The 27,335-nt window shown below is 36.2% G+C and overlaps 2 protein-coding genes across 2 annotated transcripts in view; both read right to left on the bottom strand.

Moving 5' to 3' along the window:
• The window catches only part of LOC128999839 (protein enabled-like), a 73,337-nt gene extending 68,983 nt beyond the window's left edge, over positions 1–4,354 (bottom strand). The window contains exon 1 of the mRNA XM_054426545.1: positions 4,175–4,354. Coding sequence (XP_054282520.1) covers positions 4,175–4,179 — 5 coding nt within the window. The 5' untranslated portion in view covers positions 4,180–4,354. The remainder of the gene's footprint in view (positions 1–4,174) is intronic.
• A 4,346-nt stretch (positions 4,355–8,700) lies between these two features.
• Positions 8,701–25,721, bottom strand: LOC129001272 (mannose-P-dolichol utilization defect 1 protein homolog). Its single transcript, XM_054428514.1, has 6 exons — positions 25,384–25,721; positions 22,746–22,811; positions 19,900–20,032; positions 19,015–19,219; positions 15,708–15,977; positions 8,701–11,429 (listed from the first exon to the last, which is right to left on the bottom strand). The coding sequence occupies exons 1-5, from the start codon at positions 25,484–25,486 to the stop codon at positions 15,711–15,713; spliced, it is 774 nt and encodes a 257-aa protein (XP_054284489.1). The 5' UTR covers positions 25,487–25,721; the 3' UTR covers positions 8,701–11,429; positions 15,708–15,710.
• Positions 25,722–27,335: the final 1,614 nt, after the last annotated feature.

The following is a 27,335-nucleotide window of genomic DNA, read 5'->3' as shown; positions in this document are numbered from 1 at the left end:
AGTGTAGGATGAGTGGCGCGATCTTGTAGTCTTGTTAGTGACTAAGGCCGACATATTCATATTGCCACACCTGTGAACAGTACCCTACGCAAAATACCGTAGCTCATTTCAATTTGATTTATTCTCGCTCGCTAAATCAACTGATTTAACTATTGGTGTAAAACACTAACATCCGGTTACCAAATACCATAACATAAGGAAGCAAACATCACCTAAATGACATTTTGTAAACAGACTATCATAATCATAAACTTTTTAATCTGTGTGTTATAATAGGTTAATTTTGGTGGTAGGAAATATCAGGTGTAGTACGAGCACAAACAGTCATTGCTACTTTCAAAATGTTAGGCCGCACTCAGCTAAAGCTTTGTGCGACTATCTACAGTTCTTGAGGGGCAATGGTGTACTTTAAGCTGTCAAATAAACAAACAGCTACAGTATTTCCTAATAAAAGCACACAGCAAAGACATAAAATGCTACCTACCTAAATAGAATAATGATACATAATTAAAACTTCTAAGCGAAATGCTGGAAGAACGAATTACATTTTCTTACCGCGAAGTACTCTGTAACCTTTCCCGGGAAGCAGCGCAGGTGTTCAAATAGTTTCAACCCCCGGCATTCCGAAACGGACCTGATAGCATATTTCTCGTTCTTTGTAGGATTGTTGTTGATGGGTTTATGAAAGTATTCTAATTTTCTTAAGGGTTTGTCTGTCTACCTGATTGACACAACATGTTCTTCGTACAAGTACCCTTACTAAGATTTTTTTCTCAGAAGTTTCAATAAAACTTTTGTTTAACCCTTTTCTGCGACAAAATACTTGTAACTGTTTGCAATATTTTAAAACAATTACAATTTAGATAGCATATTAGTCAAAATAAATTAGATTTTTACATCTAGGCTAATTTTAATGTGCGCCTAAAATAAATGTAGGACGTGATTTAAATTTTATACCATGATAAGGAATGTAATAAATTACAAACCTTTGCGCATTGCATGGAAAACTTAACATTGTACAACAAGCTATTTCAATCAACAATGATATATAAACAAAATCATAAACATTTACCCATGCTAGGTGCAACTTTGTCAACTAGGATTGCTTTCATGGCAGTGAAAGCCAGTTGAGTGGAGCGATCACGTTTCATGGTTTTTAATAAAGCAATAAATAAACATTTTTTTATAGATATAATACAAAATACAACTATTTCATCAATTTAACTTATCAGTTTCGCTCACAACTATCAACATCTATAACAAGTTTCATAAGTACCACGGGGGTGGATTTCCGGGGGTAGATGTCCGGGGGTAGATTTCTGGGGGTAGATTTCTGGGGGTAGATTTCTGGGGGTAGATCTCCGGGGGTAGATGTCTGGGGGTAGATGTCCGGGGGTAGATTTGCAGTCGCGGGCTGTTTCTCGACAGTGTATAGGCCCCACCCCTCGTGACGTCAAAATGACATAGGCGTTTTTTCATGGGGGTAAATATCCGGGGGTAGAAATCCGCTAACCCAAAACTTTGACTATTAATACCACCACTATTAATTGGCCTACTTTGTTAAATTCGTCGCCAGTTTTGATACAAAATAGTCGTAGTTGATGTGAGTCACTATCAGATCGAAATTTTACATTACGGTACTAAATTTAGGTAATGTCAAATACACAAACGTTTTACTAAAACAAAGTAGGCTAAGTTAATGGAATGACTTTAACAAATATGTCAGAAACAATAAAAAGGGTAGAAAATGGAATTTTTTATTTTGGACGCTAGGCCTAGCACATTCTGTGACTGGCTCACACAAATGTTCTTAAAAAAAAATTGGCAACAGCTGGCCCACATAGCCTCAGAGATGGGAATTCTACTTCAGAATTCAATAATTAAACGCTCCGAGGTTTAAATGGGTGGGAGGAGCCAAGCCGATCATTAACGTCTATTTGAAGAAACGTTTTAAAAAGCTGTTAAGATTTAGTAAAGCAATATCAACCGGTATTTTCATGTAGCCTACCTACCGTAGACGTTTAGTTACTGTGGTCGAACTAAGTAAAATTGTAGACCTAATGATCTTTTAGCTTAGGCCTACTATTGGGATAGGTCTACATTGGGAAAAAATAACATCTAAGTTATAAGTTACCGGTACTTTAGAAGTGAAATATCCAACCGAATCAAAATTGATACCTACCTAATATAATTCATACGGTACCAGGTTCTCTGCAGAGCTGCAACTTATCCTTGGAACCACCTAACTTATTACAAAATGAAATTCTCCAAAGCTAGCCTAAGCTAATCATAAGTCTGTGACGCCAAGGGCTGTTCAATTTTTTTAAAACTGGAATTCTACATTGTAGCCTAAGTTTTTTTTTTAGGTTTTAAGTTGATGGAGGTGAAAAGTTAGGGTCCTGGACTGTCATCAGCATTTTCTGATTACTGCCACTTTGTTATTGGTTTAAACCACATAGGCTAATAAATAACTTAAGTTAGGTAATGAATTTGAAAGGGGTTTAAGTTAAGAGATTTGTTTCTTAATTCATAGGCCTTATAAACTTACTAACACATAGTTTACATCTTTCATAATTGAGGATACAGAAAATAAGCTTTACTTAATTTGCAAGATTGTAAGTAAATATTTTCTTACCGTAGGTACCTAAAATATACATATACCTAGGCATACTCGTGTTACAGGCCTATCATTGAGTTTCCAGGAATAGACTCAAAAAGTCAGAACACAAGTTTCAACCTTTAATTCAAGAATGCAGAGTTATGGTTGGACTTACGGTATAAAAGCTACCGGTAGGCCTACCTAAAAACGGGTTGTGGAACATGTTCTATAGTCCTCACCACCCTAACTTGAGGCATCCCAAGGCCGCACGCCATATATCTAATGCAGGCTTGGGCTGCCTCAAGTTAGGGTGGCGAGGACTATAACTTAGTATAGACCAGGCCTTTCGCTAATTTTAATTTAGGCTAATAAAGTAATCGGGGCATATATAAAGCGCAGGCATAAGTTCAAGTTGGGGCCTAACAGTACGTCCAGAGTGCACACCGATTCAGAAATTTTATGGTGACCACAGTGCAACCAGGAAATACGCCCCCAGTAAACTTACTCACTCGGTCAGCAAAGAAACAAGTCACTTGTCGCTATGGTATTGTCAGATGAGGAATTACATGTAAAATTATAGCGCCTGAAACTGTTATGAAGTTACAGCCGCCAGTGAAAAATTATGTTCATGGATATTAAGATGTACCCATATGGACCTCTGATACCATAGCTAACTTAGAAATGAAGGAGAGCTTCTTTATATATTGTGTTGAATGGATCCTGAAACCACCGCAACTTATTATTTAAAATGGACATCGTATTGTAAAAAACTGCTGTACCAGATAACCTAAAAAAAAAAATTTCGGAAGAGCGTTTAGTGGTACGGTAAGTAACCCTAAATAGAGAAGAAATTAGGCCTAAATATTTTAGGCTAACTTACTATAAAAACAAAACTTATTTGACCAACTTACTTAGTGTTAGTACGAGCAAAATCTGAATGGGAATCTGAAACGAGAATGAAAAATTCATTCTGGTAAGCAGGTGCTTGCGCACGGGCTCAGCAACCAGCAGCCACTTCCATTTGAATGCAAGTAACTTGCCATTCATGCCGCCGATAATCTGAATCGGCGTGCACTTTGGACGTAGGCCTACCATACCATAAATTGTGTCCAAGCTATAAGTTACCAGGTACAAGTAACATAATAAGGAAAGTCACCAACTAAGTTAAATGATTGAGTGTTCTCAGGAAGTAATAAGTTATTGAGGAGGTATTGAGTTAATAATAACTTATTAGATGTTAGATCTAAATTGGATTTTGATGATTCTAAATATCGTGTCCAGTAATACTGTACCTATAAGTAAATCATCCATAGCTATGGCATTGGCTAGGCTTAGGTAAAAATTGAAAGGGTAGGCCTAACTTAAATGGTTTCATGCAAACATAAGGCAATATGAGTCTAATGCTCTCCTGAAACTTGTTGCATCGAAGCTATTCGTTTAGGGTTGCGATTTTAATTGAAAGTATAAGAGATAAAGAGCATATAATTTCATAAACCATTCATAAATAAACCCTACCCTCTTATAATAATGCACTTAGGCTATGTAAACCTATCCCGAATCATCAACATAACTTACCTCATTTTGGATGCACTTAAGTGTCTCCGAAGGTTATAATCCAATGAAAACACATCCGTATAGTATCCTGATCATTTACACTACACACAAAACACACACTTCTTTTATAATAACAGCATAATGCAGCGACAAACATAAACCAATCCACCCGAACACTTTACAACGCCATTTTACCAAGACGTCGATTCTGGAATCAGTGCTGATAACCTAAACCTTCTGTCAAATATTTCATTTTTATAACGAGTTTGCTGGTAAGACTGGTTAGAGTACAGGCCACGGACGAAATTAGTGTTCAGATGGAATTGACATCGACACTACCGTAGATTAAATTTACCCACTGATAATATATTTTTATTGTGGATTAAGACGTCTCCATTGATCTGCTATAAACCTTTGTATACTTCGATTACAAAATTGTTGCAGTAGAACAATTAATATTTTTGTAAATACTGTCTTAAATAAAACATACTGTTGGTTAGTCAATGATATTATGTATCAGTACGCCTTCAATCGGCGTTGACCAATACCCCACTACCCTATTATACGTATTTACGACGCAAAAACATGGTTTTTACTTAAAGGCAAGTACGATTGTTAAATTAGTAATATGACAGCTTCGTTTTAGAATGTAACTTGAACTGGATCTAGGACCATCAAAAGTCAAATGACCAAAGGGCAACTGGGTCCTGTTTCAAACTAACCATATGAAGTATTTCCCCTTAGGATAGGATCACACAGCACCTTCTGATTGCCAGGAAAGCACTGTATTCACTCAGCAACCCATACACGAAAGATACTAATGCCCCTGCTCTAAGACACAAACATCTTATGTATCCGATATCTTACTTATAGGACGTACCTATCGGTTGCAGGGGCAGCTCCAGAAGGCAGACCATAGAGGTAGGCCCAGGCCTACCCAAAATTTTAGTAGATATTTAAAAATTATGAATAAATAAAGTAATTGAATTATCTATAAGTATAAAAGAGGATGTTTGTATATATATATATTTGTTTGTTTGGCAGTGATAAACTCAGACACCGCTGAACCGATTGCCACGAAACTTGGTACATAGCCTACGTGTAGAATTTCATGGAATAGGTTTATACACCATCAATTTCGTGATCCGTCCAATCGGCTCCGCCCCAGTGGCTCTGGAGTTTCCCATGTTAACCTGAGAAATGGAATTAATGAATCTTAACAGCTGTTTCAATTAAACAAGTTGGTTCTGTTCTATGATGTTCAATAGCATTAAAGTTACAAGGATTACCAACAGGGTGCAGCACTATTATTTCTTTTACATTTATGACAACAGCTAATTTGCAACCAAAAGGCGAGTGAGCGTAGTGAACGAGCTAACCTGAAGGCAAGTGAGCGTAGCGAACGAGCTAACCTGAAGGCAAGTGAGTCAGCGAACGAGCTCCAACCTAAAGGTGAGTGAGCGTAGCGAACGAACTTCAACCAGGACGTGATTGAGCCATGCGAACGAGATCATCTTGAAAATTAAGAAGTTAAACGGGGCAAAGCCCGCGGGTTACAGCTAGTATGTAAATAAATTGAAAGCATTCAAACTCAGTTTGCATTTAAATTGTAAAATTCCTCCTTTTTGTGGAAAAGCCCCTCAAACCTCTCGTTCCCCTATCAAACTCCTTCTTTTTTTTTGCTCGTATCTACTCTACGCCAGTGGCATTTTTGTAATCAAGTCAAACACTTTTAATGGAAAGCTGCCAAAACCCATTAGAGCTTTGTGGATGTGCCGGGGATTGAACCCGTCCCTCCCGCACCGAAGTCCGAGACGCTAACCACTAGGCTAGCAACACAACCTAGCTTCTTGATCCTTATTAGGCCTACCCAAAAAATTATTCCTGGAGCCACGTACCCCTGCAATGATGCAAAAATTTTAGTTTCATGTCAATTTGTGCTTTGGGTGAATACAAAGCTTCTGTTGTTACCAGGCTAGGCCTACCATAACCACTATTCTTTCTTTCCAGCCAATGAGCCAACGGTGCTATTGCCATAGGTAGAGTTGATTAAAAAAAAATTTGCCAAAACATAGTTCACTTCACTCCCCTTGTATTTTAAACCCTTAATTATTGATATCCGTGGCACATGTACAATATGTACATAATTTGTGATATGGAACAAACAGGAACCAGGTGCAGATGAAATGCAAATAAAAAAGTGAGTAAGGAAGCCGATGTACATCTCACGTGGGAGTTAGCTATATTACACAATTCAACAAATCTTGTTGACTTGTTATACACCTTTAGAGTCCATTACAAATATGCTCCATTTCCTTATCTACTGTCCTTGCTATGAGGGAAAATAGTGGTTTGTTGCAGTTGTAAAATTTTCCAATGCAGGAAAACCCATGTACATTCACCATTGCCACGGAAAAATATGTCTCATGGCTCGCATCCAATGTTAGTTCTATGGAAAAAACAGAGTGATGGGTATGCCCCAATGCATTCCTGCCGTACTACACCACTGGGTTTGTTGGTACAGAAACGCAGAAAAACTTTTGTTCACTCTATGCTTAAGTAAAACTCCAAAATCCCTCTATAGAACCTTTTTATTCACACAATGAGAGCTTGGCCGTATGTATGGTATGTACATGCACAAATTATCTCTTGATAACTTCATTCCTTTTATTACGGTAGTGTTTAACATTCAAGAATCCATGTTGAAAGAAATCTTGAGCTACTGTCTCAAGGGTAAGAAAAAGTTTGCATCCAATAATTTTGATGAAGGAGCAAACAAGTTAAATTTGATCTGAAAAACACTTTTTAGACAATGTGTAGGCATATTAAATTTAAATTGCACATGATTACAATTTGCTTTCTGTTTAGAAGTTGTAGTTGAACTAAAACTTGTAGTTGCGAGTTGAGATGACATCAGATTACCTAACATAGTCTAGCATGGAGCTGGTTTTATCTTAATAAAGAATAATGTTTCTACAGTTTTACCATATAATATCAATGTAGGTAGTTACACAAAGAAGATAATATACAATTAAACATTTAAAAATGTATTTAAACTGAATCACTATCAAGGGTGCCAATCAAAACAATGTTTTATATTCAAACTTCATATTTAGGGCCCTATTACACTTGGTCACCAGGCAACGTCACCGGTGGCGTCGCCGGTTACTGTACGGGCACTTGGGCAGCCAGCTTCAACACCAGAAGTCACCAGGAGGTGCGCTCAACGAATCTAGTCACTAACAAGACTACAAGATCGCTCCACTCATATTTGGGTTAAAATATGCACATTGTGGCGTCCCCATCTTAAATAATTGATAATTGAATTGATACTTGGCTTAAAATACCTACTTTGTATGGTCGCCATTTAATAAGAAAGTTTAAACAGTTTTAAAGTTTATCGGGAAGTGCATAACACATTCCACGTATCATTAAAAAAATTAAAAAAAGTGAGACCAACCCTCAAAGTTCTTCCACTCTAGTGTCTACATACATTCAGCGCTGTCAACTCGTTGAAGGACAAAGGGCTCTGTTATCCGCATCTTACCTCTTCAGTTTAAAAAATGTCCAGTGAACAAATATTAGTGAATAAACGGGAAAGAGAAGCAGGGAAAGGAAAATGGGAAGACAACTCAGTCAAAGGAAGCTAGTCTACTATAAAATGTAGTGGTGAAAAAGATACCAAGAAAGAGAAAAACCAAGTCTCCCCCTTTTCCTCATCAAAAGAGCAAGAAGTAGTATTTCTTTATATTTTTCCGACATTACGTCCACTCACTACACTGACATTAAACAATCTGAACTTGCAGAGCACAAAAATACAGTGGTGACGTAGCCGCAGTGACTGTGTGTAATATGTGCCATTTGATTCAAAGCCCAGCGACAAATCTTGGTCACTAGTGGTTACTCGTCTGGTCACCGGTCAGTCACCAAAGGCTGGTGACGCAACCAGTGACCCTAGTGTAATATTTGCAATTACCGTAAGAACCAGTGCCCACCAACATGTCAGGACCGGTGACGCCACCGGTGACGTCGCCTGGTAATAGAGCCCTTAGCCTTTGTATTTGACAAAACCGGGGGTTTTGGAAAGCCTACCTAGATAATGATCAGAAAGTAAGTAGTAACACATTCAAACATGTGATACTACTTAATCCTATGTGGGATTAATTTAGTTTTTTTTGGCTATACATCTTAAAACTGATTTTTATTGTAGGCTATACATTTATATTTTGTAAACATTGTCTTATTTTCTACAAAATAAAAGATATTTAGATTTTTAGTTATTTTAATTTTGATGCAAAAGACGAGTATTTAGTCTCAACTTGAAACTACCAATGCCTTCTCAAATTCAGGGTAAAACAAAAGCAACTCTTATCAGTGTTCAAATAACGATATGTCTTATTTGAAATTACCCCAAAACTAAAGGCATACAAAATTAACATAACAAAGCATGTTACACAGAAACTTTATAATTGTTCAACACATCAATTAATGGCACAATATAAATTTATGCATAAAGATAAATTACTAATAACGTTAAAATAAATCTATAAATCACACATTCACATTAAAATTTGGAATACATTCTTCAAGACTAAAAATAAATTCCGAGTATTTAATAAACAATTCATAATCAGAAATTTATTTAAAACTAAGATTGATTGAACATAATTTTAATCTTTGGTATGATCACATAATTAAAAACCTTTAAATTATTTACTGTTAACATTATATTTTTTTGACACAATCATACAAAAATATTGTACGACATTGTTTTAAATCACAGAAATATATTTTAGACATTACTTACAGACAAAAGTCTTCTCGTAAATTTATCCTAGACACAAAATATTATCAGCTTATTAAAAGGTCAAACATTTGGGGTGGAGTTCCCGACAAGGAAAACTCAGATAATATAATTTTTTTATTTATTTACTTAAGGGTAATAAATCAGTAAATCACTATGTGAGGTAGGGTTAAAGGGAAGCTATTTTGGATCCTACTTGTTTGAAAAAATGTAGGCGGTTTGAGGGGAAGGGATTCCACCCCCTTTATCTCACCTAACTTTGAAACAGTTTGTGAATGGTCTAAAATAACTAAACCATGGGTAAAAAAATGAAAAACATGAACTCACTAGAAAAGCCCATTACAAAACTGTAACTAAAACTACAAGATCAGCAAATCATCAATAGTTAACATTATTTTGGAAGCTTATGGCAAAGGAGTGGAAGGTTTTAAGAAAATCTTTGCACTAGAATACTATGCTTCAATTTGCGAACAAGGCATGAGAATTAACCTACATATCAGTTAACTAATCACCAGATAATTCTAACTCATCAATGTGACAACATTTAATGATTCAACCCATTGACAAATCAATTTTAATAATTTCTTTATCTCATCAGTCCACATGTCTTGCCTTAGTCAACTCAGCCACTATGCCACTGTCGGCCGGAACGAGTGGACTAAAGTATGAATGCAACACTAGCACTTGCAGGTGAGATTCAACGAACTACAGGATTAGTGCGGGTAATGAACTACGAAATTCCGTGATGAGCTAAACTCGCTATAAGGTTTTAAAGGGTTAAGATTTATTTTTTTTTATTTTTTCACTAACATAATCCAAAATTTCAATTAGTCATTAACTCATAAAACTTTCAAGTTTCAATTCATCACTAGAATTTCATACCAACTAGAACGTTACTATAATTTACGTACGTTTTGATTATTTTCTCTAAATATTATCAACAGAGATATTGATAATAAATAGTTGGAGCACAAATTTGAACCTAGAAAAAAGGGCACATCTTCAGACTTATACATATTACACTTCGGTACAATACATTGTACAGTTTTATAACACAAAGATATGAAGAGAAACAATTATTAGATGAATCTAGTTAACTGTGAATAGATAAATCAGTTGCATTATTAATTTTACACATTTCTGCATCTTACAAAGTAACAATAAACAACAATTAGAAACTGAATATTCTTGTTTCAGCTTTAATGGTGATAGTGGAATGTTAAAAAGTTAATAAAACACCTTCAGGATATTTCCTAAGAGAAAGAGTTAATAACACTGAGTTAATAAGGAATCTTACTGTATACACCTATAAAAAAACAAACTCAGCTCAAAAGTTGGATGATTTATGAAAATATTAAAACATATTTACACATTATAATTTATGTACATTAGAGAGTCTCAACAGACAGTAATTATAATACTTCACTGCAGAAGGGGTAATTAAGTATTTAGGATACATACACAGACATATATATATATATAAACTTCTTTTAAGAGATTTATATTTACATATTTCTTTGATCAACCATTTTTACCAGATTAAGCAAGAACAACCAATATAGGCCTATTATTCATTCGAGAAAAAAAATCTAAAACCTTTGTTAGCTTTTTTGATTTACAGATAAAATGAATTTAGAATGAGTACTAACCTTAAGACTTGTCTCATATTGGAGAAAAATAGAACATTGCCAATACAATATACATCAATTGTATTTTTGGCATTACATTAAACATTCACCACTACAGAGCAAGAACAAATTTTAATAAAGATTAAAAATTGTAACAGGAGGATAAAACATTTAAAAAAAGGGCTACACTTTATGACTACTAATTCACTACTATCTAAGCAATGAAGACATCAGCGACACAAGAGTTTTGGTGACTGGTAAATATTTGGAAGATACAAATCTTTGGAGATATTTGTCTTTAACAATCAAATACGAATTAAAAATTATAAGTGAAGTTAGCCAGCGATGTACATGGATTGAAACACTACAAGCCTAATTTTTGACACTAAAAAAACCAGTAAATTTGGTTTTTCTGCCACTGAACTGAAACAGTAAATTTCAAGCTAATTATTTGAGAATATAAATTAATAGTTAATTTTCTACGTAATTTATTTGTTAATGTTTTACTATTCGTGCTGACTAAGAATAAAAGTCTACAAGATTTGAAAATTAAATTAAAGCATCTAAATTTGGATAAAAAAAACACTAATGGTCAGGCGTGGATTATCCTTAAAAAACCCTATCATGATTTGCCTAACATTCACAATCTAATTGGTTGAGCTTTTATTAACTTATCAGTTATTACCTATAGATAGCCTAGTTAATTCTGATACTAAGGAGCAAACTATTTCAATGACTTTGAATCATAGGCATCCAGCAACAAAACTGTATTGATTTACAACGTAAAGGCAAGAGAGCAAGCTGGACGGACGAGTCACCTTTCTGATGGCTTCCACAGCTGCACCTGTAAAGTGACAAAAGCAAATTACAAGGGAACACATGGAGGATAACAGGCAATACATATGATATCTCTACAGAGGACCAGACAGCAGCAGACATAAGAAACAGAAGGCTAAGATTGAATGAGCACATAATAAGACAAGCAGTATCAATCAATCTTTATTCACATATACATTGAGTACAGTGTTTCATCAAGGTCATACCCCTCACGCCAAATGTACGAGAAGAATCTGATAGGAAGGTAACCAGAAAACAGAAGGGGTGAAGAAAATTAAACCAATAGCAGAAGAGGGTACACAAAACGACAGTTGAGTTGTTAAGAGTCCTCGGAGTCTTGCTGTGCTAAATAATTACAAAACAACAAAGAACATTTCTAATCCGATAGTGACATACTTCAATTACAATCATCATGACTTTTATTTCATCCACATGTATAATGTTAGTGAAGACGTTATTTTAAAATAAAAAACTTAATTCACATGGAAAAACTTTTTATTCAGAATTCAAATTTAGAAAATCAGAAGTGTAAAAAAAAACAAAATTTATTTCTTATTTCAATAGATTATAGTAGTTAATAAGCACAACGTTAGAGAGATGCACTCAATACAAATCATGTTAAAAACCCAGAGAAGTTATTCCATAAAGCAGCAGCCTGTTAAATTTTATGTTTTGTTATTGACAAAAATACTCAGTATAAAAATAAAAAATCTTCAATGGCAAAGGACTGAAGGGAGGACTTACTGAAAGAGGAGCTTATGTTATCACAAAGAAACAAATGAGAACTTTTGTTTGCAGTATTTGTCTTTATGTTTTGCATGTCTGTATTACGCCACACACACACAAACCAGTCCTTGATATTACAAAAGTATTACAGGAATAAGGAGATTTAAACACTCTCTGGTCTCAATCAGATCACAGTTGTGGTATTCAGCAGAGCTTTAGATGAAAAAGAATATCGCAGAATATATAAATCCACAAACATTTTACTTTCATAAGGATTTCAAATTATCTGTTCAAAGACAATAGTTGTTAACCATAATCAGGAAAACAGGACAAACTGTAGACACATTTTGTATGCAAATATTATCTAGTTGAATGGGCCACTGAGTGTAATGCTGTCAGAATTGATTTCTTAAAAATTTAATGATACTTTATAGTCTTTTTTTGTTTGGATTGATTTTTAAATGGGCTCATACAACAACAATCAGTAATATTAGTACACTGTTGGTGACTCAATAAACTACCCACGTTCACTTTCTTCTTGAATAGGTTTCCCTAGTCACTTACTGCAGAATTGTGGTCTTCTAGTGACGACCATGTTAAAATCAACGTATGACTATCACTCACCATTGTTTTAGCCTCGATGTAGAGAGTGCTATCCTCAGGGTGACTTGACTACACAGTGATGGGGTCCGCGGAATTGGCTAACTCTGGAACTCGCTAACCCCATGTTAAAAGCCCTATCTTCAAATTTGGTCGATGAGAGGAACTCGCTAACTTGTTCGGTTTCGGAATTGGCTAACTCCGGAACCCGCTAACCCGCTCTAGAGCCGGGTTAGCGAATTCCGTCCTCGTACGGAAGTCGCTAACTCGGTCCCTCGGCGGAACTCGCTAACTCCCAATCAGAAGCCTCGCGGGCCGTCCAATGGGAGCCAAGCACGAATATTTTTGGCCAGTGTTGCCGAAAGTGTAGTACCTATATCGTATCGGTACCATAATGTCGTATCCTACGATTAATTAGGAGTATGAGCAACGTAGTCGTTAAAATAAATATATTTAGAAGTATGTTTAACATTATTCTTATGAATATTATTATGGAAAATGCATTATAGTCTTACCATAGACTAACCAACACAAGTAAACTTTACATCCCATTGTAAACTTTGAAGCTCGTTTGTCGTGTCTAGTTCATGTCCGGTGACACTGATCGCTAGTGTCGACAAAATTGTGTTTCTATTATTTTATAGTTAACTTCATGATTTGTTCTTTACTGTTTGGTTATATAACTAGGGGACGTGTTATTAGTTGTGATTAGAGCATGTTATTTGGTTAAACGAGGTTTTAAATGACTGAAAACAAGAAACAATTGTAAACAAAGCACGACCTCTAAAGACAGTGCACCGGACAGAACTAACAATAAAACTGTCTTCAGCTGATCCATAAGGATGAGAAATGTACTAAGGGAGTATGTTTTATATGTGGGTTTCTTACTTAAATAGTAGCTTATTTTTATGCAAAAAGATAAAAATGCACATTTAATTTGGATCTATTACATGTTATGAAATGTCTATTTTCGGTGTCCGCCATTTGTTTCTTTTATTCGAATAAATACCATTTTGTGAACTTCTGCAAATAAAATTATTGAGTTCGTATTTTATATACTGGGCTTGTAACCTTGAATCATAAATCATAATAAAATTTACACGTTAAACGTCAGTAAAGAATTACATTGTAGTGGTAATGTGTTTTAAATAGAGCTATTGAATTTAAATAAACATTTATCAATACATTATAAAGTGGTAAGCCTAATGTATTCATGGATTGCATTAAAAGTTAGTCTACGCATAAGTACAACTTGTAAATTTCTTTTATCGTAGGCTATTAGTGTAGAACCCGGGTCATCCTCTTAATTTTGTTGAATTAATATGAATTTTTCGTCTTTCAGTAGGCCTACTTTTTAAAAGTCTGGAGTTTTTCTCCAGGCTGGTTCTAAATGGACCCAGGCGTTCTTGTTTGTTACAATTCTTATGAATGGTGGCCATAGCTAAAATTACTTGATCTTATCCAAAAACAAAGCTATTTTCTATTGTGTAGCTCAGTACTGGGGAACGGTGAACCGAGCAATTATTTATTTATTTTATTTCATTTACCAACGGCAATAGCAATGGCTTGGTATAGTTTATATCGATTGTGAAGGCAATATAAAGGAAAAACAACACTCAAATCAGGAAAATCCGTCAATTCGTTTATTAAGAATCGTGAATTAAAATAACCTTGTCACGTTTTATTATATGAATATTATATCTTCTCCTATTTTTACTAGTGGTGCTTAGGTGTACAATCTAAAAACGGTTTTAAAACATGTAACATTATTGCTAAAAAATTCAACACATTTTAGAATTAGGCAACTATTTACTAGTAGGCCTACAATGCTTTGGTTCAAACTATTAGGCCTGGATAAAAACTTAGTCTATGTCATCATATTTGTACACGTAAGTTGGACGGTTCAACGACGAACATTTAATTTAAAATCTATGAATTAGTTATGAAAGTTACGATGGTTGATGACTGTATTAATTAATGGTTTTGGTTTATTACGACATTACGATTAAATCTGTTTTCCGTGTTTAAGAACTTGCGTGTATTTTAGCTTAGTTTCGTAGAGGTTTAATTATTTAGTACCAATTCAACTGAGTTTTTAATATTTTTCGTATTCTATTATTTTCTTTTATACTGATGGCATTTATATTTAAGATCGAAATCATAAACATTTAACTGGTCATTGTACAGTTTAATAAAAAAAACACTTTTTCATGATTTTTTAATTGTCTTTGAATTACTTTGGGCTAGTTATCTGTTAAAAGTGGAATTGATAACAAAAACAATAACATTTACTGTATCTTTATTGACACTGACATTTTGAAATACGGCAGTGTACGATTATTTTGTCGTACAAGGTTGGCAACGCTCCGTGCAGTGGGCGCGGCCGGGTTAGCGACTTCCAGAGTTAGCGAATTCCGCCGCGAGACAAAATCGAGTTAGCGGGTTCCGGAGTTAGCCAATTCCTGACTGAGACGGTTAGCCAGTTCCAGAGTTAGCCAGTTCCGACACACGACCGAGTTAGCGAGTTCCTGAGTTAGCCAATTCCTACGTCTCCAGTGATGACAAATTAAGTAGATGACATTCTACATCGAGGCCAAAACGTCGGTAAGTTATTGTGATTCGTTGATTTTAATATGGTCCTTACCAGAAGACCACGATTCTGCATTCAATTTCATTATAAAACTGGTTATCATTTTAACATGAGAATGGAATGTCTAGTTCTCTCTACAGGGGTCAAAAGCTTTGGCGCAAATTCTGAGTGCCATCTTCGGAGCAGTAACAGAACACTTGGGGATTGGCGTTTGCTACAAAAGCGCAGATAATATCAGCATGAAAGCTGAGTCGCAGAATAGTTCACGATAAGATTGAAAGTACAAGGACGTTATTTCACCTGAAGAATACAATGTTATAGTGTGACTTTACTTCTAGCGTTGGAAAACATTGCACATAATTTCCTCACCTCCTATTGAGCTTTCTTGGCAGCATTCTTCTTCGCCTTCTTGCCCTTCACAGAGTCTTGTTGTCCGCTGTAGCCGTAGTAGATGAACTGACCGACGAGCACTGCGTTGCCAAGAGTTGCTAGCGCATAGGTCACGATGATCACTGGGTCTCCTGTCTCTTGGATGGAGGTGAAGATACGAGCGGTCGAACCAAACAGCAACATAACACAGGTCATGGCTGACAACTGTCCTGTGCTACCGTTACTGTAGTTAGTCCACGCTTGAACCATCTGCAATCGTAAAGTCAAAAGTGATTCTCTGGATACTGGATAGGTAAATATTTAGGCTACTGGTAGGAAAAGGAAACCATTTCTGCCCTCAAGATTTATATACAATTTTACTACTGACACACCACTACCAAGTAGTGTTAGAATATACATGGCCTATTGAGAGCAGCAGTCTGATGGCTGGGAGGGAATGTGTTGAAAAATTATTTTGCTGGAACCACCGAGTTTACAGACAAAAATAAAATATTATTTGGTTTAGGTTTATAACCTTCTAGAAAGTGTTAATATTAGGCTACTGTCTATTAGTATTTGATAAGCCTACCTGTCTCAAATCTAGATACCTATCACATGATAATAGATTTACTCCATGGATCAAGAGGAATCCATCTCAATTAGACCTAATTGTTGAAAATGCCTGCCTTTTCTATTTATTTGTAATAGTCATACAGATGATATGAATGTTGTTTTTTTTTACTATCAGCTGTCTGTTTTGTTGTCCAATATTGTTCCTTGTCATGAAAACATTAATGAGAAATACATTTGATTATTTTATAGTTTAAATTCGTTTTTCATCGTAGTTTTACTTAGATTATCCCTTAACACCTCCACTTGGGAGAATAAATCAAGACTAATAAGCACTAACTAAAGTTAGGCTAGGTGAAAAGAACCATCAGTCTTAAAACGAGTTTAAAAAATGAGTATTACCCTTTGAAAAAATAAATATGGCCACCATCATATGTTGTAGGATGAAATATAAAAAATGTTTTGCGTGTACAATGTGGCCTACTTGATGGCTTACAGTAGGCAGATGAGGGTGCAGTAATTAATTTAAATATTTGTGTTTTGACCCTCTTTGCAGTCACAGGAGAGTAAGAGTTATATTACAAGAGTTATATAAGAGTTATATTAAGCCTGAAACCCATAGATTAGAGAAATTTCATTTATCTCCCCAATATATAGGCCCACAAGTTTACAATAAGTTACCACTCCGCATAAAAAATATTGATAGTAAAACACAGTTCAGATCCACCCTGAAGACCTGGTTAAAAACAAAAAATTTTTTTTCTATAGAATGTTATTTAAATAGGGATGTTAAGTTAGATTAATAATTTAGTAAGGCATTTTTGTTATTTCTTAGTTTTAGTATATCCTGTATATGACTTTATGTCCTGTCAAAAAATGATGTAATGACATGTAGTAAATAAATAAATAAAACAGGGTGTCTAGTTTATTTCCATTATAAATTTCAAGACTAATTCCAGACTTTTCAAGACTAATTCCAGATTTTTCAAGACTAGTTTTTTCCACAATTTGTGGGTGTTGATACCAAAATGTATCGATTCTCGATTCTTGATACCGATACCAATTTTTATAGCTTTTTCTAACCAAATGTTCTAAATAATACTACAACAACTCTTTGTCTTTGTCATAAAGTAGTATTATGATAATGTGGTGTTTTCAAGTAAAGAAATATTGCAGCAATAAAAAATTCTAACTAGCATATTTGATTTTTTTATCATGAAATCTTCGGGGTACCGTATGTTTAGACATCATCATTGACAGCAGCGGTTACAGAAACATGATCGTCGTCGTCCGCGATCACGGCAAAATCATGAACATTTCCCGCGGCCGTGTATACATCATCGTCGTCTCCCGCGGTCACGGAAACTTCATCGTCATCTCCCGCGGTCCCGGTAACTTCATCGTCATCTCCCGCGGTCACGGAAACGTAATCGTCGTCGTCCGCGATCACGACAAATCATGAACATTTCCCGCGGCCGTGTAGACATCATCGTCGACTCCCGCGGTGACGGAAACGTCATCGTCATCTCCCACGGTCACGGAAACGTCATCGCCGTCGTCCTCGATCGCGGCAAAATCATGAACATTTCCTGCAGCCGAGCAGATATCATCGTCGACTCCCGCGGTCACGGAAACGTCATCGTCATCTCCTGCGGTCACGGAAACATCATCGCTGTCGTCCTCGATCGCGGCAAAATCATGAACATTTCCCGCGGCCGTGTAGACATCATCGTCGTCTCCTACGGTCACGGAAACTTAATCGTAATCTCCCGCGGTCCCGGTAACTTCATCGTCATCTCCCGCGGTCACAGAAACGTAATCGTCGTCGTCCGCGATCGCGACAAATCATGAACATTTCCCGCGGCCGTGTATACATCATCGTCGTCTTTCGCGGTCACGGAAACTTCATCATCATCTCCCGCGGTCCCGGTAACTTCATCGTCATCTCCCGCGGTCACGGAAACGTAATCGTCGTCGTCCGCGATCGCGACAAATCATGAACATTTCCCGCGGCCGTGTAGACATCATCGTCGACTCCCGCGGTGACGGAAACGTCATCGTCATCTCCCGCGGTCACGGAAACATCATCGCTGTCGTCCTCGATCGCGGCAAAATCATGAACATTTCCCGCGGCCGTGTAGACATCATCGTCGTCTCCCGAGATCACGGAAACTTCATCGTCATCTCCCGCGGTCACGGAAACGTCATCCTCGTCTCCCGCGGTCACGGTAACGTTATCGTCGTCACGAAAAGGTCATCGTCGTCTCCCGTGGTTTTGGAAACGTCATCGTCGTCGTCCACTATCGCGGCAAAATCATGAACATTTCCCGCGGCCGTGTAGACATCATCGTCGTCTCCCGCGGTCACGGAAACGTCATCGTCGACGTCCGCGATCACGACAAAATCATGAACATTTCTAGCGGCCGTGTAGACATCATCGTCGTCTCCCGCGGTCACGGAAACGGCATCGTCGACGTCCGCGATCGCGACAAAATCATGAACAATTCCCGAGGCCGTGAGGACAATCATCATTGGCTTTCGCGGTTACGTAAACGGAAGACGACGATCGCGGCAAAATCATAAAAATTCCCGACTTTGAAATCAAATTTAAGACTAAATCCCGACTTTTCAAGACCATTTTGAAATTCAATACTATTTCCCGACTTTCCCGATTTTCCCGACTACTAGACACCCTGAGTCAGATAAAGACCATAAGTTAGTAACCCAAATTACCAACCTTTCCAGCGAACATGATAGGAACGCTAACAGCTTGCAGTGACCACAATATGTCCAGGGGCGTGAGTCCACCCAACAATGCGTACAATATGATGGAGAACACACCAACAAACACAGCTGCTAGGTTACTCGAGTAGTTAAAGTGAAGTACCATTGCGGCAATAAGTGTTGTCTGTATGAGTAAGAATAGGGCATCACCCCACGCACTGCAAAATTATAAACATCATTAAAGTTTTCCTTAAATAGAATAATATAACTAATAATATATAATATAATTTTAGTTGGTTCTGGCTTAAGAAACATAGTAAAACTTACACTAGGCCTACACAAAATAATACAATAATTCACTGTCGCTGACAGCTTTTTTACCCAAGGAGGGTTTGAGTAGGAGGGAGTTATGTCTTCAGTTGTGAAGTATAAGTTAAATGCTGTGTATTTAGGATAGGGCACCAAGTTGTATTTGGATTCAAGTAAATATGAGCCTTCCAACTGGGAATAAAATCTGAGTAAGAAATACACATATTAACTTAGCTTTTCAATATTAAAGCAATTCTTGGAATATATTTAAACCTTAAAAAGTTCTTATTTATTCAATACTATCAGATAATACAGCTCAAATCATGTAAACTGGCACTTGACAGCATTTGCCGTCATGCGGGTTACATCAACTGGCCTCGCAACCCACAAGAAGGCGCTCAAGTACACAGCAGAAATGTTTGCAGTCCGGTCTTTTCCTTACCTCCCCCCTCCAACACTGCACTAATGCCAGCTTACGTGTCCCAAGCTGTACTGGCTGGTAAAAATTATATGGTTAAAAGTACTTTTTAGAAACCTCAAAATGATCAAGTCAAACTTTTTTCTTTGGCCAATTCAAAATCTTACTTACCTAAAAGTAAAGCCTTTAGCATAACTATAGGCAACTCCAGTAGTGACTGCATACAAGTCTAGTATCACACTTAGGAAACTTAGGCCAGCTGCACTCTTGTTTTGCACGATTTTGATTATCTGGGGTAATTTCACTAAAACATAAAAACAGCCAAATTAGTTTTAAGACTTTTTTTGCAAGCATTATTCAAATTGTCCTCTTGTTTAACCAACTATTATAACAGATGAAAAACAACATGGGGGTAACATCAATAAACAACCCGACTACGGTTCTTTCCTATTAAAGGGAACATTCATTATTATCGACAATTTTTTGATAGGTACATCGAAATTTTACTTTTTGATCCAATATATCGATATTGATAATATCGGATTAAAACATATCAGCTGACAGCTTCAAAAACTTATTGTTCAGCGTCAACATGAAGAATTAAAAAATATATTGAAATGAAATTGTTCTAAACTAACCTAACATAACTAACCAAACTTGCTGTACTATTTCAAAATCCCTTTTGATATTACCCTCATGCCTTTATGTTATCAAACAGAATTTTGAAATGGTACAGCAAGTTTGGTTAACTTAGTTATGTTAGTTTAGAACAGTTTAAAACAGGAACAGATTTGTCAAATTGTAATTTATCATATGTTTAAGATATTAAAACAGAAGAAATATGGATCGTAAGGAAAACAAAAATATCGATATATCAAAACAAATCATCGATAATAATGAATGTTCCCTTTAACAGGAAAGTACTCAAATTACCTAAATACGATAAATAAATATTGTTCAATATCAACAAACAATATAAAAATATTATATTAAAATGAAACTGTTCTCAACTAATCTTACCTAACCAACCAAACTTGCTGTAACATTTCAAAATTACATTTCATATTCCCCACATAATGCCTTTTCCCGTTATCATACAACATTCTGTTTCAATTGGTACAGCAAGTTTGTTAGTTATGTAAGGTTAGTTTAGAACAGTTTTATTTCTGAATCCACATAGGCTATATATTATTTTTGCCTAACAAGATCAGTTGTCAATTTGTATGCGTTTGAAGATATTAAAACAGAAGGAATGGATCGTAAGGAAAACAAAAATATCAATATATCGAGAAAAAAAAATCAGATCGATAATAATGAATGTTCCCTTTAACAGGAAAGTACCAATCAATCTTTAAATTGTTCCAAACCCATCAGATATGAGGGTTTTAAATGGGTAAATCTTGCCGAAAAGGCACGGTAGACATGTGCCTAGGGCGAGGCAATTTGGCTTTTTGGGGGGGGGGGGGAGGGGGGGGGGGAGGGGGGGTGGTGCAAAAAATTGGTAAATAAATAAAATGCTATTTGTATTTGCATATGATCGCGGTTAACTTCTGGTAATCCCTTGCGGCCGTGTGGAAATCCTAATCATCTCCCACGGTTGCGGAAAAAGTTAATCATATCCCTCAGTCCTCAGTCGTATGAAAATCATCGTCGTCTTCGTGTAGACATTATCATTGTCTTCTGTGATAGGGGCAAAATTCTGATTATCCCTCGGGGCTGTGTAGACAATATTACAACGTCTCCCACGGTCATGTAGACGTAATAATCGTCTGTCAGATCGCGGCAAAATGGTAATCACAGATACGTCACTGTTGTCATGCGGGATCGCGGTAAATTGAAAATACTAAGAAGAAATACAAAATTTACACATAATTCCTGGTAAAAAAAAAAACTCCAGCATAATTCCCGGTTTTCCCAGCCGGTGGACACCCTGAATTAAAGGGGCGCTGCTATTAGTTTTGCATAGGGTGCTGATAGGGTCAAAAACGGGCGTGCTGGACGGATTGGGCTGGAATTTGGCATGATGATAGCTCACACGATTAGACCTAACATATAAGCATTTTCTTATCTCAAAAATCCTTTCGGGCTCCGCCCCAGTGGCAAATTTTTACTAATTTTGTTTCTTTATTGATTAGGTAAAGTGGTAGAACATTATGGCTATGGTAGATTGTGTAATACTATAGTATACTGTAAATTTAAAGAAGTAAATTTTATCAAACTGTTTCCTCCCCCATTGCAAACACAAAGCTTGAGTATAACTGCAATAAGCATTTTATACTTATATGCCAAACCAGTACGAAGAACGGGTACTCCGCTAGTATTATAAATGTGAAAGTTTGTGTCTTTGTTTGTTTGAAGTTCAATCACGCTGTCAATCAACTACTGGTTGGATTGGGTTGAAATTTAGTATGATGATAGCTCACATTCTCGATTAACATATAGACATATTCTCATCTCAAAAATCCTTTCTGGGTCCGCCCCAGTGGCTCTAGAGTTTCCCATGTTAACCTTATGAGTATATTCATATTTTAAAGGAATTAGGGTCAAGTGGGGTATGTGGAACCAGGTTTTAGCATAGCAACTTTGACCTTACATTGCTCAGGTAATATTATACTTGTAGTTGTGAAATGTTTTGTACCATAACTACAACTAATTAGCTTTTTAAAGACAACAACTTTAAAAAAATGTTTTTTAGGGCCTACTTATAAAAAAAATTGTGTTTTGTGGTTCTAATTTGCCCCACCATGGGGGCAAGTGGAACCAACCACATCTGAATTAAAATATATTGCATTAAATAATTGCCATTACAATAAACAACAGAGATTTAAATGCATTATTGTAAAATCCGATATATTGGATCTTAGCATTTTTCGGCAAATTAAGTCATCCAATATATCGGATCTTTAGCCATTTTCTTAAAAAAGCCGTGATTCGATATATTGGATCATAGCACCGAAAGGGTTAAGTTAAACAAGGATGAAAAGGTAACAAATTGCCAAAACTTAAATCAAACTTACCCATTAACGAACCAGCAACTATTGCAAGACCAAGGCCTTTGCTCACCGCAGCCTTTAAACATGGGACTAAAACAAAAAAAATAATTAGGCCTACTTAATCCACTAAAATCTATAGGTAGCCTACTAATTATGATTTACTAACTTAATTCTAAACAAAACAGCCTACTCTACTATGATAAGGTGAATGTATTTCTCATAGGTCTAATTTAAATATTCACTTATTTTTTGTCCTAGTTTTTATGGAGCTACCTACAGCTAAACTTTATCCCTCCGCCCTCCGGGAGGTGAATAAGAAATTTAAATCCAGTTTTAACGGTTGTGCCAACTTATTTTAGACATTAAAGTTTTAAAGTACCTCTGATTAAAAGTCATTCGAACAGTTAAGAAGTAGGGTAAATTACTTTTTAAATTTCCTGTGCTCTCCTTGAACTAATTGGCTGACACCACCCGCAATCACCCATATTTATTTGATATAAGTCAGGCCTACTTACTCACTTAAGTTAAGTTATAGGTCTACTTGTATGGTTATGAGACTGATTCACATAAGTTATTAAACCATAAGTTAGGTAGGTTTCTTGCAGTTTCCAAATTTATAAGCTACACCATGTACTTAGCAGCCAATATATATTTATTTATATTATTTAATATATGTACTTAGCAACCTTGGCTGGGCGCTACTTATTTTAGAAAGCCCTGGATGTTTGAGCCTGGCTATTTGATCAAAATATCTTATTAGGCCTCACTTATTTTGCATAACAAACACAAAGGTTGCCATTAAAGCTCTACCTTACTTAGGACTCTTAGCTAGAATTGTCTATTTAGACCACAGAAAACATACTACTATAACCCAGAATGCCAACCGTATGGTAAAAAGCTTTAAGTACTGAGTGCATAGCAACGCTGGTGGCGCTGCCTACGAATAGACAGGCAAAACTCTCTCGAAGTACTTAAAACGCTTTTTACCATGCGGTTAGCATTCTGGGTTAGGCCTATAGTAGTATGTTTACTGTGATTTAGACTAGGTGGGCTATCTATCTGGCCTAGCTATTCCTAAACAGTGGGGGATACAGAGGGGGGGGCGACTGCCCCCCCCCATCGGGCATACATATATATATTTTTTTACTGCACGTAAAACAGTAAGTTAGTGCATATATATTGCGTAAAATAATTTGTCACGCTAACTTTGGACAAAGAAATGGTATAAAACTGCCATTTTGGAGACTTACATAAATTTTTGGGGGGGTAACCCCGAATCCCCCAGGTTTACCCAAATGACCCCGCGGTTCGCCCCCCCCCCCCTTGTGACTGTTCTAGATCTGCCACTGTTCCTAAATAACAATTAACTAATTTAAGGTATGTTAATAATGTCTTTTGGTAAATCTGAACTTTCTGGACTTCTCTTTAAAACGTTTTTAAATTATTCCTACTATCCTAATAGGTAGACAAGAAAATACCTGTAAAACATTTTTTAAGGTGCGGAAACCACTGCAAATTACAAAAATATATGGATATCTATTTTTTCAAGTCGCGGAGCACATTGCTTGTCGAGGAACGAGGAGCGGAGTGATACTGACTGACTGGTGACTATTTTCTTTTGGGCTCCTAGAATGGTTTGTGTTACCAGCTGACCATTGATTTAATATTGATTGTTAATTTTAGGGGTAAATTTTAATGGCATTAAAATAAAATCATATTTTCCTATTCTAAACTTACCTAACGTAACCAAACGTGCTGTATGGTTACATAAATTGGTTTTACAGCAGAAAAGGCATGTGGGGAAGGCAGGTCGTGGTTTATGAAAATTCTTGACTCCATTAAGTCCTTTGAGGTAAGGTTAGATTAGGTTTAAGTTAAAGTGTAGGTCTTGTTCTGAGTAGTGGTAAACTTAATCGGGTCGTCTTTTGCAAGCATTTTTGAAATCGTTTCCTCGTTTAACCAACTATTCCAAAAGATAAAAAACAATATGGTGCAACACAAATAAACGACCCGATTACTTACCTATAACCTACACTTTACCTGCCTAATCTAACCTTACTTCAAAACACTTAATGGCCACAAATTCTCATAAACCACGACCTGCCTTCCCCACACGCCTAAATTAGATCAGTGATCAATCTGTGTTTATTAATAGGCCCTAAGTGTAGGCTAAGTTAATACCTACTGTACCGTCCATGAAATTCAACATACCGTATAACCTATGAGTTATTAAGTTATCGGATTAAATATCAATTTTGATGCGGTTCAATATATCGCTTATTAAATCCTTATTTCTAATCAGCTGGCAACACAAATAGGTGCCCAAGAGTAAGTAGGTAGGCCTAGTCACCGGTCCGTATCACTCCGCTCCTTGTTTCTTGACGTACGATATGCTCCGCGCATTGAGAAAGTAGCCTAGGCCTAGCCTAGTTCATATATTTTCGCAATTTGCAGTGAATTCCGCGCCTTAAAAAATAGTTTAAAGGTATTTTCTTGTTTATTAAGATCGTAGGAATAGTTTAAAAACGTTTTAAAGAAAAGTCTAGAAAGTTCAAAAATACCTGTCTTTTTGATAGGTTAAAAGTTCCATCAAGGAAGTAGGCCCTAGGGCCTAGGCATAGACTAGTGTTTCCAATCTAAGTAGCCTACATCTAAAACTTACCATCAAGGAAGTTGAAGTTAACAAAAAATTCGTCGTAGCACTTCGGTGGTAACAAAACTAACATCATATTTTTAAAGTAGGCATACAAATGTTCTTTATCCATTTTAAAATTGGGTTTTTAAACCGACCTAAGTTTAAGTTATTGATTTATTTAAACGAATATCTACAGTTTTTACGACTTATAGTTCATTCAATTTAATTGTCCCTCATAAATGTTTTAATTTTATCACGAGAATGATTCGCCTACCCTAATTTACACAAAATTAGTCAATCGATTCTCAATTCTCAGTGTTTGAGGTTATGTTTCGCTGTGTGTTGTTTATCCGATCACAAACGGCAAACGGCAAAAGGAACACGGAGGAACTCGGAACGCCGAACGAGTCAAATCTCAAATCTATTAGATTAGATCTTAGATGTTGGCAGTTTTTTTTTGTGGACGTGGATTGGATTGGCTTGTTGGCTGAAGATTAAATCAATGATTCATCCCCAAACACCTCCAAACTACGATACCCTTGAGCATGGTTCTCGAGAGTGCAAAAACGAAAAATCTCACACTGTATAAAAACATGCAGAGTTTGATATTCTAAAATTTCATATTCAATAACAAAGTTGAACTGTTGAAAACTTTGACTGATTGCCTAATAAACTTTTTTATACCGGATGTATGGATAAACGATTTATTTTGAGGTGAGTACAGGGTGCAGGAATCCATAAAATTGGTATATAATTTCGACTTCGACATCACTCCCGACAACATCGCTGGAGCTATGCTTCAGGGGGAGGGCACCTGGCACTTTGTCAAGCAGTTCGCCGAGACTATACTTTCGGTATAAAATGACGATCTCGATCAAATTTGACGTTCAGTAGAATATAAGAAGGAAAGTCCTAATTACATAGTTAAGAAAGCCTAGCCCAAAGTAATGTGCTAAACAGTTCCAGGCTAGGCTAGTGTCCAAGGATATGAGGGGATTTTTAGCCGGTAGTCTGGGCAAAAAGCCAGTGGGAGTACTGTACTGAGACACAGAAAACATACTACTATTACCCAGAATGCTAACCGCAAAGGAGAGCTTTGCCTGTTAATTCGTGGGCAGAGCCACCAGCATTCTCTCCGAGTACTTAACACGCGCGGTTAGCATTCTGGGTATTAGTAGTATGTTTTGTGTTACTGAGAGGACATTGAACCTCTCAGACTCAGAGTGAGTAAACACATTTTAACCTCCCTCCAAAAAAATATTTTAAACGGTTATTTTAACCTGATTGTGCCATTAGCTTAAATGGCGGTAACACCATTCACAAATCTAGTGCTCTATAACTTTTTAATATAGGCAAGATGAACACACATTAGTGAGATAAACTGAGTCATATTTGCAAAAGCATTTGAAAAACAAGAAGAGTATTGGTACATAATAACTCTTCAATATAGATTCTAAGGAGATAAAACTGTTCAAACGCAGTTAATTTCGTTTCAAATACAAACACAATTTATGGAAGAAAATAAAATCGGTCATCAGGTAACGCTCTTAATATTCTTTTAAAAATCTCTGAAGCTGAATGAGAGACGCCAATTCATCAGCTCCTTTCATTGGAACGCTGTATCGGGTTTTAATAACTCTTCGTTTTGTGCGCCTTTTATTTAAGTTTTATTTTCATCCTAAACAAAACAACTAACTGTAGCTTCTTTGTTTCGTTTTCTTTTGTTTAAATCCCCCTAAATATTTATCATAAAATTGTAATGACATTTTAATGTTCCATGAATGAATGTTTTATTAAAGCCTGCCTATACTTAATAAAAAAAATATGAGAATAAGTGCAGTAATAGTTTATTTTTTATAATGAAAAAGCCGTTTGGTAATACTATGAAGAAATTATACTTGATAACAATTAGATAAAGAGTTCCTTTATATACAGTATTTATTAGTAAAGGTATCAAAACATAGCAAATAACTATAAAC

Source organism: Macrosteles quadrilineatus, unplaced genomic scaffold (genome assembly GCF_028750875.1).
Source record: "Macrosteles quadrilineatus isolate MER2022 unplaced genomic scaffold, UCM_ALF_1.0 Scaffold_8__2_contigs__length_117827958, whole genome shotgun sequence".
In the NCBI taxonomy this organism is placed as follows: domain Eukaryota; kingdom Metazoa; phylum Arthropoda; class Insecta; order Hemiptera; family Cicadellidae; genus Macrosteles; species Macrosteles quadrilineatus.
Note: the sequence above shows the minus strand (reverse complement) of the source record. Positions and strands in the feature narration are given on the sequence as shown.

Coding starts and splice junctions, on each gene's coding strand:
- LOC129001272 (XM_054428514.1), bottom strand. CDS start 25,486: ATGGATAAAGAACATTTGTATGCCTACTTTAAAAATATGATGTTAGTT. Junction 22,812..25,383: donor TAACTTCAACTTCCTTGATG/GTAAGTTTTAGA, acceptor TTTTTGTTTTAG/TCCCATGTTTAAAGGCTGCG. Junction 20,033..22,745: donor AGTTGCTGGTTCGTTAATGG/GTAAGTTTGATT, acceptor TTTATGTTTTAG/TGAAATTACCCCAGATAATC.